At 45.9% G+C, this 15,352-nt stretch overlaps 1 protein-coding gene across 2 annotated transcripts in view; it reads left to right on the top strand.

Annotated features, from left to right (window-relative positions):
• Positions 1-15,352, top strand: part of CLIP2 (CAP-Gly domain containing linker protein 2) — a 122,674-nt gene that overhangs the window by 72,584 nt on the left and 34,738 nt on the right. For both annotated transcript variants that reach the window (XM_084651109.1, XM_084651108.1), the window contains exons 4-7: positions 4,894-5,018; positions 11,993-12,206; positions 13,295-13,492; positions 14,900-15,003. In XM_084651109.1, coding sequence (XP_084507235.1) covers positions 4,894-5,018; positions 11,993-12,206; positions 13,295-13,492; positions 14,900-15,003 — 641 coding nt within the window. The remainder of the gene's footprint in view (positions 1-4,893; positions 5,019-11,992; positions 12,207-13,294; positions 13,493-14,899; positions 15,004-15,352) is intronic.

Here is a 15,352-nt window from a genome sequence, read left to right as displayed (position 1 = left end):
AAAAAATTAAAAATCATAGCTGTTTCTTTTGCAGGGTTCAAATCAGACCCCCCCCCCCTTTTTTGCAAAAAATAATAACAACTAGTGATTTTTATTGAAACAATAATCCAAGTTTCTCGTTTACTGAAAATCCATTTTCTTTTTGGTAATATTTTTTATGATCATCTCAATTTAAAATTTTCATTAAAAATTTTGGAACATGACCAAGCGGGGTTGTTTGTTTGTTTTTTTGTGGGAAATTTTTTATTTTCTAAAAAGGCCATAATTAATGTGGTTTTTGTTGTTGTTTTTAAATTTGCAGCAAACTATATGGAGGATTTACTCTATGAGCACAGTCCCTGAGTTGGGGTGGGTGGTAGTGTTTGCTTTGACTTTGTTTCCTAGAGTAACCAGGCCTTAAGCTAACAGGGAATACTGGGTGTCTCTCCAGATTGGCAATGCTGCTACACATCCTTGCTCTTGGTTGCCAGTTCAAATCCCATCCAGCTCAGGTAGTCCTTCCCATTCATGGCTCTGTGTGTATGTAATGTTTCCAATACAAATGACACTAATTTAGCACCTAAGGAATGAACTATGCACTCCTTTCAGAATAGACATGCTGAAATGGGGGGCAGTATGGTGTAGGGATTTATTCTTCAGAGTGATTAGTCCAGCACATTTCACCCAATCTATGGAGTTGCAATTACTGCCCGAGTCCCATGGTGCAGCAATGCACAGGTGTTAGAGATGAATAAAAACATGCTTTGGAGACAGGAACTGCAGCTCGGGAGGGCACTGTCCAGCTTCTGGTTTCATAAGGAGGAAAATCACAAATATGGTTTCCTTAGGTTTCATGCCCCTAGTGACCTTGGCAACACCAACAGCCTGTAGCTGTCCTCCAGACTTTAGTCTGCTGATAGTGGCCAAAGTAGCAATGCTAAATCCAGGTCAGACTTAGCTGTTTCCCATCTATAGGTTGTGGAGTACTTTATGAAAGCAGACATGTACTGAAGAGGAAATTGAGACACCATGAACTGAAGTGACTTGCTCATGGATACAGGCCAGGCCAGTAGCAGAGCTGGGAAAAGAACCCAGGAGTCCTGCGTACGTCTCTCATGCCCTATCCATCGGATCTCTCTGGCTGCCTCCATACAATTGCTGCTGCCTTTGTTTCCCCAGGCAGCCCTACTACTCTCATTCCAAAGTGATAAAGCTGTGAGCTCATTTGAGTGCTTGATGGAAATGAATACCTACGTTTTGATTAAACCGTTCAGCTCATGGGCTGATGCAACCTGCCAGCTGGCTTTTAAAAAAAAAATACTTATTTTAGCAGCATTAGCAGATTATCAGGGTTGACTAAATCTGCATGTCTGAGTCAGATGAATTTCCTGGATTCACCACACACACATTCCTGTATGCCTGCCAGGGGATGGGACGTTCAACAATTGGTTCTAATGCTATCATGCAAATATGACAGGCTCGACTACTCATTATTGATTTATAAATGTGTTCCCCAGTCCCTTCGGGGCTGGGGGAAGTGCTGCTTGTCATGGGACAGTAGGGTTGCCAGCCCTCCAGGATTGTCCTGGAGTCTCCAGGAATTCAAGATTAATCTTTAATTAAAGATTATCATGTGATGAAACCTTCACAAGTAGGTCCAACCAGAACTGGCAACTCTATGGGATAGTTGTGTCTATGCTTGCTTAGGGGATAAGATAATCCTGAATGATGTATGTTGTATGGAATATATCAGGATAGCTAAGAGAAGAATTGAAACTTGCTTTAGGGGAAAACTCCATATTGTTGTCACTGTTAAGTGGAGACAAAAATGTTACCAGTTATTACTCTTTTGGTTAGTGGAGTTGACGTTTTTAATAGAGATAGTTATACTAGTAAATGTCCTTATGTGGATACAGTTTTACCAGTTATAAGATGTCTTATACCAACAGAGTTATTCCCCTTCCCAAATAGGAATAGCTATGCTGGTATAAATCACCTTTACACCAATATAACTGTGTCCACACACGGGGTTGTGCTGCTTTAACCATCTACGTATTGCTAAAGCAGTGTGACTTTCTAGTGTAGACAAGCCAAGAGGAGGAATAAGACTTTAGTGTACCACTGGTTTCAGAGTAGCAGCCGTGTTAGTCTGTATTCGCAAAAAGAAAAGGAGTACTTGTGGCACCTTAGAGACTAACAAATTTATTTGAGCATATCTGAGCCACAAGTACTCCTTTTCTTTTAGCGTAGCGCTGTGAGAACCAAGGACTAATCAGGGGGAGCTGATCAGACTTTTAAGTTGACCATCTGGTATCCACTCCAGGCCCACATAGCTTGTAGAAAGAAATGTGACTTTGTGTATCTTTATAAACTTCATTAAAAGCAAGGAAACATATAACCTAAAGCTAAGCTAGTATTAATATTAAACTCCAGTTATGAATACAGCTGTCAACTCAAGGTCAGATTAACAAATTAGTCTTGATGTTGGATTAGAATTAAATCTTCAAATTAATACCATAAATAATCAATCCTTATAAATTCTAAGATGAAGGTGAATGTCCATTTGATTATAAATCTTAACTAAAGAATTCTGCTAATGTCAGTCAAATACATAACTTGAATGGTTAAATACATTTAATACTGAAACTGAATTACTATCTAAAGTCTGGACCACAAACTCAGAGCCAATTCTAAAGCTTTCTTGTTAGACTTCAGTTCTTGTGTGGTGGCTAACCCTTTCCTCCTAGTCCCTGCAGAGATATAATACAGACTTTAATAAACACTCTTATTAAGAAGTTTGACAACTCTTCTTTACCAGAAATTACAGCACGCAATCTCAAGCTTCTCAAGTTGTTTAAACATAGAATGCATTCTGAATAATTTTATGAGACCATACCTAAGGTCTGTTTAAACCTGGGGAACATGGACACGGCCACACTTTCAATTTCACCCCTAAAAATAAAAAGGGTGGGATGTCTTCCAGTGAATGAAAATAGAACATTTGAGATAATAGCAGTGTTGCAAACTCTTCAGCACTTGCAGTCATCTGCTCTCATAGTGTCGGGGCTGAATCTGCAGTCAAGTAGCCTGATGATGATGATCCACTGACGCAGTGCTATGTGCTAGTGGGCCTGCTTTGGGTACAGGGAAAGACTGATCAGAGGCCAGTGGCCTATTTGTTGATGTTGTGACTTTGTCTCTCCAAGGTGATCAGTCTTGGAGATTCAGGAAGGTCAGTCTTCCCTCAAGTGGCTTGGGGACCCAAACGGCGAGGATTCTTGGCTTTCCCCTTGATTTTTATAGTTTGCAATCTTGACTTTCTCAGCCTTGATGCGCTTCCTTCCGGGATCTTTGGACAAATCAGAGATGAGACCTACCTTGGAGCCTTGCAGCCTCATCCAATCAGGATCAAATTAATTCGTCCTTAATTAGTGTCGCTGTGGAAAAATCCTGCTTAAATCAGCAATTCAAAAAATATTCACTGTTTTGCCTACCACAGAGCCTGTAAGTCTGTAACCATCCTTCTCCCCCTCAAAAAATCTGCATGTTTGAGGAAGCTGGCATTGTCTTACAGGGTGAAAGGGCTGAGGATAACTTTATGTCACCAGTTTACAGAAAGTTCAATATAAAAATAACTAATTGGAAAAACCCCAGCAACAAAACCAGTCACTTGATGTTCATTTGTTAGCAAAATTTTAAAAATTCAAACTTCATAGTTTCATCATGTCCCATTTCTTATTCCTCTTGGAAACAAGGCACCTGCAGTAACCTTTCTATTTTGGAACTGAATTATTGGTCAAACAGCTTCCCAGATGAAAACTGCTATCTAAGAGCTAGGTAGTGGTATTATTATTTCATTATTACCTTCTGAAAGCTACTTTAAAGCTTTAATCATGAGGAAACCTATTTGCAATATAAAACTTTATAAGGTTTATAGGTCCGTATAAGCTATTCTCCTCAGAACGCAGATAACTCAGCAAACCTGTTGTAGCTTCTAATGTTAAGAAAGATACCAGCTGGTGTTGTGTTGCTGTTCAGTCACACACGCATTTTTATTCGTGGTGTGCAAAACATGTAGAGTGTCACACTGCTTCCTACCTGGCCTGGACTATGCAGGTGGGTAATTGTGCCTCCTTTTTTCTTTGGTGTTGGTTTCTTTCTGAGGCCTGGTCTCAAGCTTTGCAGGCATAGCTGTGTCAGTTAGGGGTATGATTTATTTTATTTATTTTGCTGAAATACCCCAAAGCCCTAGTGTAGATGCAGTTACACGGGCAAAAAAGGTCCTTTTTCTGGGATAGTTTCCACTCAGGAAACTCGTATAAGCTATACTGGCAGTAGAACTTTTATGCCAGTATAAACTGCATCTCCACTAAGAGGGTTTGATGGTGCAGTTACCCTGGTAAACCTTTTACGTGTAGGCAAGGCCTAAGAATAAAATATGTGCAGTGCTGGACCAATGGTCCGTCATACCTGGCATCCTGCCTCTGTTGTTGCTCAGTATCAGCCATTTCAGAGGGAGGCCAAAAACCCAACCCAACCACTTGTGATCCAGGCAGCTCATTGTGTATGAGGGCAGAAAGCCCCTTCATGAAGTCTACCACAATTAGCTGACCTGCTGAAACATGAGATTTGATTACCTCTGCCTTAGCATCTTCTTCCCAGGAGATGGGGAGTGAGGAAAATTTTTGTCTGTCCTCAGTTCTCGGAAGAACTCCTTCATTGCTGGAGGATGCCTGGAATGGAGAGTGTCTGAACTGGATCCACGTGTTCTAACTGTGACACAAGAGGGCTATGCTGCAAACTTTTTTTTCTTGCGCATCCCATTCCTTATCCTCCCAGTCTCCCCACCCTGTGTGTCCTCACTTTAGTGCTGGTGCTTCTGCTTCTAACCTCCAGCGTTTTGATAACCAACAGGTTGGCGGGACGAAAACAGGAGTTGTGCGCTATGTGGGAGAGACAGATTTTGCCAAAGGAGAATGGTGTGGAGTGGAACTTGATGAACCTCTAGGGAAGAATGATGGGGCAGTCGCTGGTACAAGGTACTGTATACACTGTCTGTGCTCCAACTTGGGGTCTGAAAGGATGCCCGACACCTACCAATATAATGTGGAGTCCAAAAGCTAGCTGCTTAGGGTGGTCAAAGGAGGCAGAGCTAGAACTTATGCTATGAATTTAAGCAGGGGACGTCTAGGCTGTATATTGTGGGGGGAAATATTCTGATGGCGAGGTCTTTAGACTGGGAAGTAGTTTCCCCAGGGAAGTGGTAGAAGTCCCCTCATTGGAGTATTTTTAAACTTTTAAAAAGTTTTTAGAGAAAAGTTTGTTTGTTTGTTTTAAAGAAGACATCAGTTGTTGGGTTTTTTCTCACTTCTGGTTTCTCTGATTCTCTGATTTTATTAAGACCACTCACCATCAGACGTTTCCTTCATAAATCCTTCACTTTCCCTTGTCTATGTATAATTCCCTAGTCTATGTATAATTCACCCTTTCCGCTTTCTACATAGTAAGGACATGAGATCGTCTCAGCATGCTGGACATCTCTTCTTTCTGGAGGTGAGGCTTTCAATGAGCCCTGAATGAACAGTTAATTACGTTATTGCTCCAGGCTTGTAGTGATTCTTAAGCATGACATCTGTTTGCAGACAGAACTTACAACCCCTGAATCCATTCAGTGCCTTCTACAACAGTGTAATTTTTATCAGGCATCTGTCTGCTGGTGAAGGGCAAAGTTGTGAAAGTCAAACGGATCAGTTTGGCACTGGATATCAGAAAGGCAGTGTGCTCTTGCAAACTATCTCCAACTTCTGGGTCTGCGAAACTGGGCAGAGGAGCTGATGAAACTTCTTGCTGCAAACTATGACCCAAAACCTCAGATCTTGAGTTACCCTGAACTTTGGGGAAGTTTTGGATCTGAGTTCTGCAACTTATGCTTGACTCGTGTGGAAATACAGTCCGAACAGACTCTCCAGATGCTTCAGCAGGTTCATTCATGGGAATAGTGGTAGGGAAAGTTCTCAATCCTTTTAAACCTGATAAAGGTTGGATCAATGTTTTGGTGAGTTCTCCCAGTCTCTGAAATGGTTCATTGATCCCTGGTCTTCACTCTAATTTTTCAGGTGTTGTGCAAAGTCCTATAAATCTTTGCATAGCCCTGATCTCTCGATTTAGGACTATAAATAAGTGACCAAAGGCAGTCTGATTTTGGTTAGTAAATAAGGTCCATGGGCTAGCAACAGTACCATGAAACATTATTACTGCTTCAGGGCTTCCTCAGGAAACCCAGCTATGGCAGAGGCTAGTGTAACATCAAAAATAGCATGGAACTGCCAATTACTCAATAGGTCCTGGTTTCTGCAGCATTTCTGCCAGCCTGGGTGTCTGCTCGTCACGCGTCTTTATTTGAAATAGGAATGGCTATGTATTGTCCCATGCCAGCATGAAGGCATCACAATAAACCAGCAAATGCCTAGAAGCGGAGAGTCCCTGGGGCCCAGCAGCGTCCCGGGGTGAAGGAGAGAAAGGAAGGGATGATGCTGTAGGATAAGCTATGGAATGAATCCAGCCAGGTTCCTGCTCTCCATCACTCAGCCATAAAGTAGCTGCAGGTTTCTATCTTCAGAACGGCCCAAAGTAACTTGTTTTCTGTGTGACACAGAAGGTAGGGGAGGGCTGTATTGAGCGTAGGGCTCCAGGGTTCTGCTACTGAGATCCAGTTCTGCCTCTGGCACCACTTCCCATGAGAAACTTGGTTCTGCATCCAGCTTCCTGCTCGTTGTCAGGTTGGCCTTGCTCTGAGCAGGAATTCACCTTTCTGCTCTAACGCCATCATGCTGGGATCAGGGGTGGTTCAGGTAAGTAGGAGGCCCCCGGCAAAGCCTGTCACCGAGCTCTCCTGGCCGCAGGACTTCCTCCCTCGTCACTTGCCCCAAACCCTGTGCCACGCTGTCAGATGTGGTGAATAGCTCACAGGAGTAACTTAAGGGGCTAATGGGTAGAGTTTTTCAGTTTAAACAGGAGGAGGGAGGGGGAAATCTGTACTGTGCTGTAATATAGGGGCAGGTCTCAAGGGACTCAAGCGAACCAGATCACTGGTAGCCCCGATCACTGGCACATCAACATCAAACCTCTGGCTAACAGTTCAACCGGCACCCACTGGAGTGGGTCTCCCTTCCTCCCGTGTTCTGAATGCAGGTTTGGCAGCGTTATCTCAATTGACCCTTCTAGCCCAAGCCAACCTCTGCTTTTCTGTATGTCACAATCCTCTATGGTTGAGCTGTTAAAGCCGCCAAGAGCTGTGAGATGCTCAATGAAGCCTTTGGAGGAAAGCCGTCTTGCTAAAACACACACCTTTTGTTTTGCTGCTGGAGCACAAAGGATCCCCTGAGCCAGCACTCGGCACCTGCCAGACTCCCTGTCCCCAACATTGACCTGCCATGGTGTTGTTTTTAATGCACCATGCTTGTCCCAGCAAAATCCCAAAGTCCTGGGACACAAGCAGGGGAGAAGAACGCATGCTTTGGCTTAGCTAACTGTTGCCATCTAGTGACTGAGACTCTCATCCTCGTTTGTTTTTCAGGCCATTGCTGGGTGAATTTCTGTTGGTCTTTGGGTGACACGTTAGCACGGGCGCTGATCGTACATGTGACAGCACCTCATAGCGGTCTCCAAAGAAGGCCATTGTCCCTGGGGAGCTGGAGATGGTAGACTGGCGGGGGGTGGAGATGAAGGAGTGGTGCCGCCATCTTTTGAAATCTGCTGCTGCTGGAAGAGCAAAACCTGAGAGAGTGGCACTCTGGGGAGCTGGGAAAAAACAGTGGAAATGCCTGGGGGTGCTGTAGGAGTGCGCAAAGGGTGCTTGGTGCCTGGCACTTGGCTCTGGCTGCCTCACCTGAGAGACAAAGCTGTGGTGGCAGTTGTTAAACGTTCCGAATGGGATGATTCTGGCACAGCTCCAAGTGCTGCAGGGTCAGGGATGAAACTCCAGGCCTGTCCCTGGTGGCGTGACGGGGTGGTGCTGGTTAGCCGGGGGAAGGGCCGGGGTGGAGCACAGAGTTTAAAGTTGTCGTCCCCTGGCGAAGGGCACTATCCATCCCACCCCCTGCCCTGCACTGGGGACGAATGCTGCGCAGGGCTACTGGGCGCGTGCGCAGGGCTACTGGGCGCGTACCCAATATTCGCAAAGCAATTCCCAGACGGAAGCTGCCGCACAAGGGCCCAGCATGTAGCGTGTGCGGCACCATGGAAGGGCAGAGTATTGCTACACTGTGCCTGCCTCTCTTCTGTCTTACACCAGGCTTCGCACTGGTGTAACCCACTGACCTGACGGGAACTGCTTGTGATTTGTACTGGTATATCTGAGAGATGAGTCTGGCCCATTATTTTCCCATCCGGGAAGCAACTTGACAGTCCATTAATTCACCAGCGTTTGTATTTGTCTTTACCTGCTTCTCTTTTCCACCCTCACTGTTCTGTGACCCTCAGTTACCTTTACTCACACTCTTATTTCCATTAGCAATTTTCATAGTCTCCATTTCTTCCCCTTTTTCCCGGTGCACACTCTTTCATTAATGAGGACTAAGAGCCTACTTGTGCTGCCAGTAAAGGGAGTTACTCCTTATGCTCAAGTGGCAGAGATCTCTGTTTTGGATGCCAAAAGCCCTAGGTTCAAGTCACTTCATCTTTCTGTGCCTCAGTTTCCCCATCTGTAAAAGGAGGATTATGTTACTACCTCCTTGTGAAGTCCTCTGAGATCTACTGGGGGAAAGTACTATGTAAGAGCTGGGTATTATTTTTACTAATGACCTGTGAAGAAAGATGGCGTTCCAGCTACAACCCCTTACAAGTCAGACATCCTTTAATAGTGACTTGCGGTCACTACCAGTCTGGACCGAAACAAAGCTAGCAGACTAGTGATGGTGGGCTCTGTAGTCTATTACCAGTCCTCCCATGCATAGCTTATTGTAACAGTGTGATGCTGAGCAGGGCTTTGGCTAGTTTGCAGAAGCCACGTTGCTTTTCCAGCTTGTTTCCCCAATCTGCAGTGAGGTCAGCAAGCAGTGATCTTTTCCAAGGCCCAGGGCCTGCATGGCAGCCAGCAGAAGGGATGAGAAGTGGGTTGTTTTTGAAGTTGTTTTGAAAAGATTGGGCTTGAACAGATGCTTGCAAATGAATCATTTTCTCCTCTGGATGGAGAACAGGCTGTTCTACGGCCTCCCATATACATGGAATCAGCCTGTGACAGACACACATGCTGCTGCCAACGTTTACAAGCCAGTTCACAAACAGAAGGCGATTTTGGAACCACTGCTCACATCTGGAGAATGCCGACGTCGTGTGTCAGTAAAGCTAATACTTGGTTAATATTAGTATCCATATTGGTCTTGTGTATTAATTGTTAATCATTATTCATTAGTCACTATTTTATGTACAGGTGGGATAGGTTTTACTCCACCGTTTCCTGCAAGTGGTTCATTTTCAGCATTAGGAGACGACTCCCAAGTCGGACTGTATCGTCTCCCTTGGCTACCACACTGACACTAGAGGATGTGACACACACAGGCTTTCTGGTTTCAGTTGCTGAACTGCAACAGATCAGTGACAGCTTAACCATGGCTTGAGCAGATCAACCTGTGCTCCAAAAAGGCCCCAAGTTTCTGGCAATGTGGGTTTCTGGCACTCATGTGCGGAATGGGGCTCCCAAGTGAGACTTGCCTTCATCTCTTGCCAGCAGCAGGATCAGCACAGGGTCCTGCTTCCAGACTTGAAGTAACATGGTTTGAGCATTGGCCTGCTAAACCTAGGGTTGTGAGTTCAATCCTTGAGGGGGCCATTTAGGGATCTGGGGCAAAAATTGGGGATTGGTCCTGCTTTGAGCAGGGGGTTGGACTAGATGACCTCCTGAGGTCCCTTCCAACCCTGATATTCTATGATTTCTATTCTAACTGCAGAAATGGAATCGCACCTGAACGTGCCCATCCCCTTGTCTCCCTTGTGGCTCTTGTTTTGGTATTTTCCTTCTTCATTTGTCTGCATCAAAATCATCTTCTTGTCTTCTCTTTTCCTTTATCTTCCTGCTCTGTTTTCCTTGCCTCCAGTAGCCCCACCTGGAGAGTCAGTGATGAGACAGAGACAGCCCTTTCTGCTGGAGTTTTCAATCCTGGTGTTTTGATTGGGAAGTATAATAGGGCAGTTGCTTCCTGAGCCATCCCCTCTGGCCAGAGTTCCTTAGCAGCAGCCTCCCTCCTGTTCTCCCTTTTCGGGGCCCCCTTACAGAATCCCCACAGCCTTTCTTGTCAATCCTACCGTCCTCCACGCAGGGCTGGTTTAGTGCCCGCAACCAGTCAAGCCCATCCTGGGACTCCAGAGGTTGGCGCTTAGCTTCCTCCCACCAGCTGTACCTCTGCAATGCTGCCTCGTTCTAACCCAAGCCAAAGAGTACCTAGAGGGATGCCCATGGTCTCCTGGTGCTTATACGTGTGGAGTCTTGGCACTGCCCTGGCTGACAGAGCTAAGAGTGCAGGAAGCTTTGGATTGATTTGTGGAGTCATCTCAGTGGACAGGAGTTGGGTTTGAAGCAGGGGGCAAGGGAAATTATTTTGTAGGCCCAGCCCAATATGCTCCCATTTGCTGTGAACTGAAAGCAAGTAGTTTTCTGTTCTGTGTTTGATCAATTCTGAATAGGCAGGTGCAAGGCATCTGGAGCAGGGGGAAGGAGAGCCGGTGCCTTTCTCTGATGACAACATGGGTAGAGGGAGTTTTTGACACACACATCTGGGATCCTGCACAAGTCACCCTGCTCCTGGGTATATACTGCAGGAAGGTCACCTCTATCTCGTTCTTAAAAAAATGTCCTATCTTCTCCTCCTTCTGCCTCCCCATATGGCAAACCTCTATCATCACCTAACAGTGCTGAACTTGGAGTGATGTACCAGGCAGAAAAGAGAGCTGTGGATGGTGTCACATTAACCAAGTCCACAGCACTCATCTTTCCTTTCCTCCTCTTTTTTTTTAAGGGTACATAATCTGGTTAAACAGACTAGCAAAACCAAAATGTCTTTACCCAAGTGACTAATAAAACCCTACATTGCTCAGGGAGGATGATGAAATTCAAAGGCCTCTTTTCATTTGTACTAAAGCTCCTTTCCATGCTCTGGAAGTGCAAAGGGGCCTTAGTGTGGGCATGAATTTAATTTACTTTCACCTTACAGCTCCTTTGCACCGACAAGTTGGTATAAAGGGGCCGCAATAGAAATCAGAATTTGGTCCCATCCCGTGGTTCCCATCTGCTGTGATGCTTGGTGGTTTTTTGTTTTTTTTTTGTCCTTACTCACTGAGTGTGCACAGTGAAATCTGACTGGTCAATGTCACTTTCATAGATTTCAAAGCCAGAAGGGCTGCTATGATCGTCTAGTCCGACATCCTGCATAACACATGCCAGAGTCCTTCCCCGTAAGAATTCCTGTTTGAACTGGAATCGTTACTGATTTACTTCAAGCTGTGTCAGGTTACAAATACTCGAAGATGAATGGTTAAAACTAAAAACACAACAACTCTCCACCTTATTCTTATTGATATTAAAAATATGATATAATATAATATGTATGTTGCTGCAAATGGGGTTTATGTTTTGCTTTTGGATATAGTCGCTCCTGTGAAAGCATTTATTTTATTTAAGCAAACCTATATTTTGGGCCTATCCTTCCAGAGGGTGGACCCTTAACTGCCTCCCCCAAAACACCGGAAAAGGGGAATACTCTAACCTGTTCTACACATGGAGTCACAGTAGGCCACAGTGTTGGCGAAGAGACTGTTAAATCTCCCTTAATTCCCGATTCAGAGTCTCCGCACTATGATGATCTAATCTGACCTCCTGTATACACAGGCCATAGAACGTTTCCCAGAAGTTGGGAATCTTTGGTTGGACTCCCAGCTCTGTCTGGGTGTTGCCCAGTGTGGGGGGTGGTATAGGTGGGGACAATACCCTTTCTGACATTCTCTCTTTCTCCTGCTCCAGGTATTTTCAGTGCCCCCCCAAATTTGGCCTCTTCGCTCCCATACACAAGGTGATCCGGATTGGATTCCCATCCACCAGCCCTGCTAAAGCAAAGAAGAGCAAACGGATGGCCATGGGAGTGTCAGCCTTAACTCACAGCCCCAGTAGCTCGTCCATCAGCTCTGTCAGCTCCGTGGCCTCCTCCGTCGGCGGCAGACCCAGCCGGAGCGGATTGGTGAGAGGACCTGTTCATGCACTGTGCAATTCGGACCTAGATCTCTCCTGCTCTGACTCTGCAAAGTGGTAGGGCTCGTCCTGAGCATGTTAGCAGGTGCATTGGTGCAGCTACTAGTGCACAGTCAGCCGAGAAATGGGAAGTGCCGGGGAGACTGTGACTAATCTTAGCTTCCTTCCTTCCCCCTTGGGTGGAGGCATAACAGACGCCCTGAGCATTTGGGGTCATAAAAAATCCCATGACACTATTTGCAGAGGGAGGGGCACTGACTCTGATGTCATGTCCATGGATAATTATATTCTGCCTTCCTAAAATTCCATCTAGATTGCGATATTTTTCATTTCCCGTCCTAAATGGTTGCACAGCGTTGCCCTGCAGTATTTAACAGCTGCTTCCTTCCAACTTCAGAGGTGGCCACGTTTTGCTGTTGTGGGAAAGAATTCCTACGAATCGTGTGTATAAAGCTTTGGGGTTCCCTTGAGAAGCCAGGCACCGTGGGAATGCAAAATATTATTATTAACAGCTCTAGCTATACAGGGCGATCAATGTTGACCACGATCATCTGGGCTGTAGCAGAGAGGGACAAACAAGTGTCCGCCCCGGGGAGTGGATCCAACATTCCCATCCTTGCCATCCAGTGAAGAACAGCCCTGGCAGCTGAGCTCATTTCGTGTGGGAGTTTCTTCAGTGGCTGTCATAAATAAAATCTATTTGTGAAGAGAAAGCAGGTGTTCTTTAAAAGTTCAAATTGTTCTGTAAGTTCAAATTGTGATCTTCACAGCACCCATCACACCCCCTTAGCCCTGTTCCTGGAGAACTCCCTTCCCCTCGCTGCCTGGAAGAGCTATCCAGTCTGCAGTCTCATTCTGACTAGGAACCTCACCCCCACCCCTTCCAACTAGACCATGAACTCCCAGCTCCAGACAGCGCAGGGTCTGCGGGCTACCGGATCAGTGGATTGAGCTGCACTTCAGCTCCAAAGGGGCACTGTGTGTGTGTGCAATTGCTCTGTCTGGCTTGTGAATGCTGTTTGCACAGGGGGGAAGAGCACAGTGACAGACCCTTTACATCTTAACTGTTCTTTCTAGCTGACGGAGACCTCCTCTCGCTATGCCCGGAAGATCTCTGGCACGACTGCCCTGCAGGAGGCACTGAAGGAAAAGCAGCAGCACATTGAGCAGCTGCTGGCAGAGCGAGATCTGGAGAGAGCGGAGGTTGCCAAGGCCACCAGCCACATCTGCGAGGTGGAGAAGGAAATTGCCATCCTGAAGGCCCAACATGAGCAGGTTAAGCATGTGGCAAAGGCAGGGCCAAAAACCCTTGTACTATCTCAGACCTCCCCTGCTTCGGGCTCCACCCTTAGCTTTAAGCTCATCTGCTGGCAGGTGTTCAGGTCAGTTGCATCTTGGCAGCTCAACCTACAAAACTGAAGCCCCTACAACTTGCCATTAGACAGAATCTGGATTTGGTGCCAGTGGAAGACATTGATGTATTTGCCTTTCATACTGCTATAACCATGTCCATTCCAGGAGATTTCACTGCGTTACCTACATTGGTGTCTAGATTCTTGGTCCCAACGTAGGCCATTTTGTGTTGCCTTCATGCACAAAGCAGCCAGACAGCTGCCCAAATGGTGCAACCAGGGGTTTCCCCATCACTGATTCTTGCTGCGTGCTCTGCTGTCTCCACATTCAGGGTGGGAAGTATGGAGAGGCAGAGCACAAAGTATTCCTGTGAGCGTCTCTCTAATCAGTAATGCCTGATCAATAGTGGTGAAGACTGAAGTGTCAGGAGTCCATCTGCTGGTGAAAGGAGAATTCGTTCTCCTTGGGCCATTCGCTCCACGGTCTCGCTGCCGAGGCTGCCAATCAGAGATTGTATTCCAGTGTTTCTTGCAGTGCCACCAGGTACTGAACTAAATGAATAGCCCCCAGCTATGAGTAATGTTTGGTCACTACTGGCACTGGGTGAAGAGTCAGGAAAATTGTGCAAAGACATTTGCACAAAAGTTAAACATGTTCACTCCCCTTTTTCACAAGCATTTGTGCATATGGTGTTTTGTTCACATTAAATTGTATATGGGGCAGTGCTGTAAATGCATAAACTCTTATTCCCACGTGGACAGGAGTGTTTACTCTAGTATGGGCCCTGGCTATTCACATTTATAAAACTTCCACTGTCCACTCAGGAAGCAGAAACGATACCATGTGCCATAGCTGTCCAACCACATGCCAGTCAGACAGCCCACAGAGCTTGAGAACTGTTTGCATAAAGCATTCATCAAACAATTGCCAGTAACAAATTGATTCATAAAAATCAGTCTCTTCATAGCTAGCTAAGGAGCAGAAAAAAGGGCTAAAACTGTCAGATAAATTGTTCACCCAGCTCTAGTTACCGCCAGCCAAGGCTGGGTTTGATTTGCTGACCTCGGGCCAGATTTTCAAAAGAGCCCCGGGCCAGCTTTCACGTGCTCAGAATGGATATCTAGAGTCAGGTTTTCAAAAGGGCACAGTACCCGGCAGCCTCCTATGTGCTGAGTTTGCTGGAAAATCTGGTCCCTAGAGATGAAAGCCTCCATACAGATCATCTACTAACCCCTGAGCTATCCAGTTCAGTCCCCTGTTAAGCTTTTAACAACTGTGTATTGCAAATGTAACTGGCTGGCTGTGGGGTGGGATTTCCTTTTGTTACAGTATGTCACAGAGGCGGAGGCGAATCTCCAGCGAGCGCGGACCCTGGTAGATGGGGTGCAGAAGGAAAAGGTGGAGCTGCTGAACCAACTGGAAGAGGAGAAAAGGTAACGTAGTAAAGGGGGAATGGGGTGGGACTAGGAAATGTGCAAAAATAGCAGAGGTAATATAGCAACAGGGTAAGCTGGAGAAAGTGGAGAGACAGGCCATAGTATTTCAGTGGTGCATTTTCCTTGACTTAGATGATGATGCCTAGCTCTTACATAGTGCTTTTCAGAACGTATCCTGGACTCCGGGAGCTGCTTGGCTCCCTGATTCCAATGCATGTAAAATGCATTGGGCTTTAGTTGGCATTGGCGTTGTTCTTTGCGTGGGCAGTGAGTAGGTGGTGTGAAGACCTGGGAAACAGATGAACAATGTGAGTGAAGTAGATGGCAATGGAAATTAATCATGCCG

This window comes from Lepidochelys olivacea (assembly GCF_965140295.1).
Source record: "Lepidochelys olivacea isolate rLepOli2 genome assembly, chromosome: 17".
Taxonomy (NCBI): Eukaryota; Metazoa; Chordata; order Testudines; family Cheloniidae; genus Lepidochelys; species Lepidochelys olivacea.
Note: the sequence above shows the minus strand (reverse complement) of the source record. Positions and strands in the feature narration are given on the sequence as shown.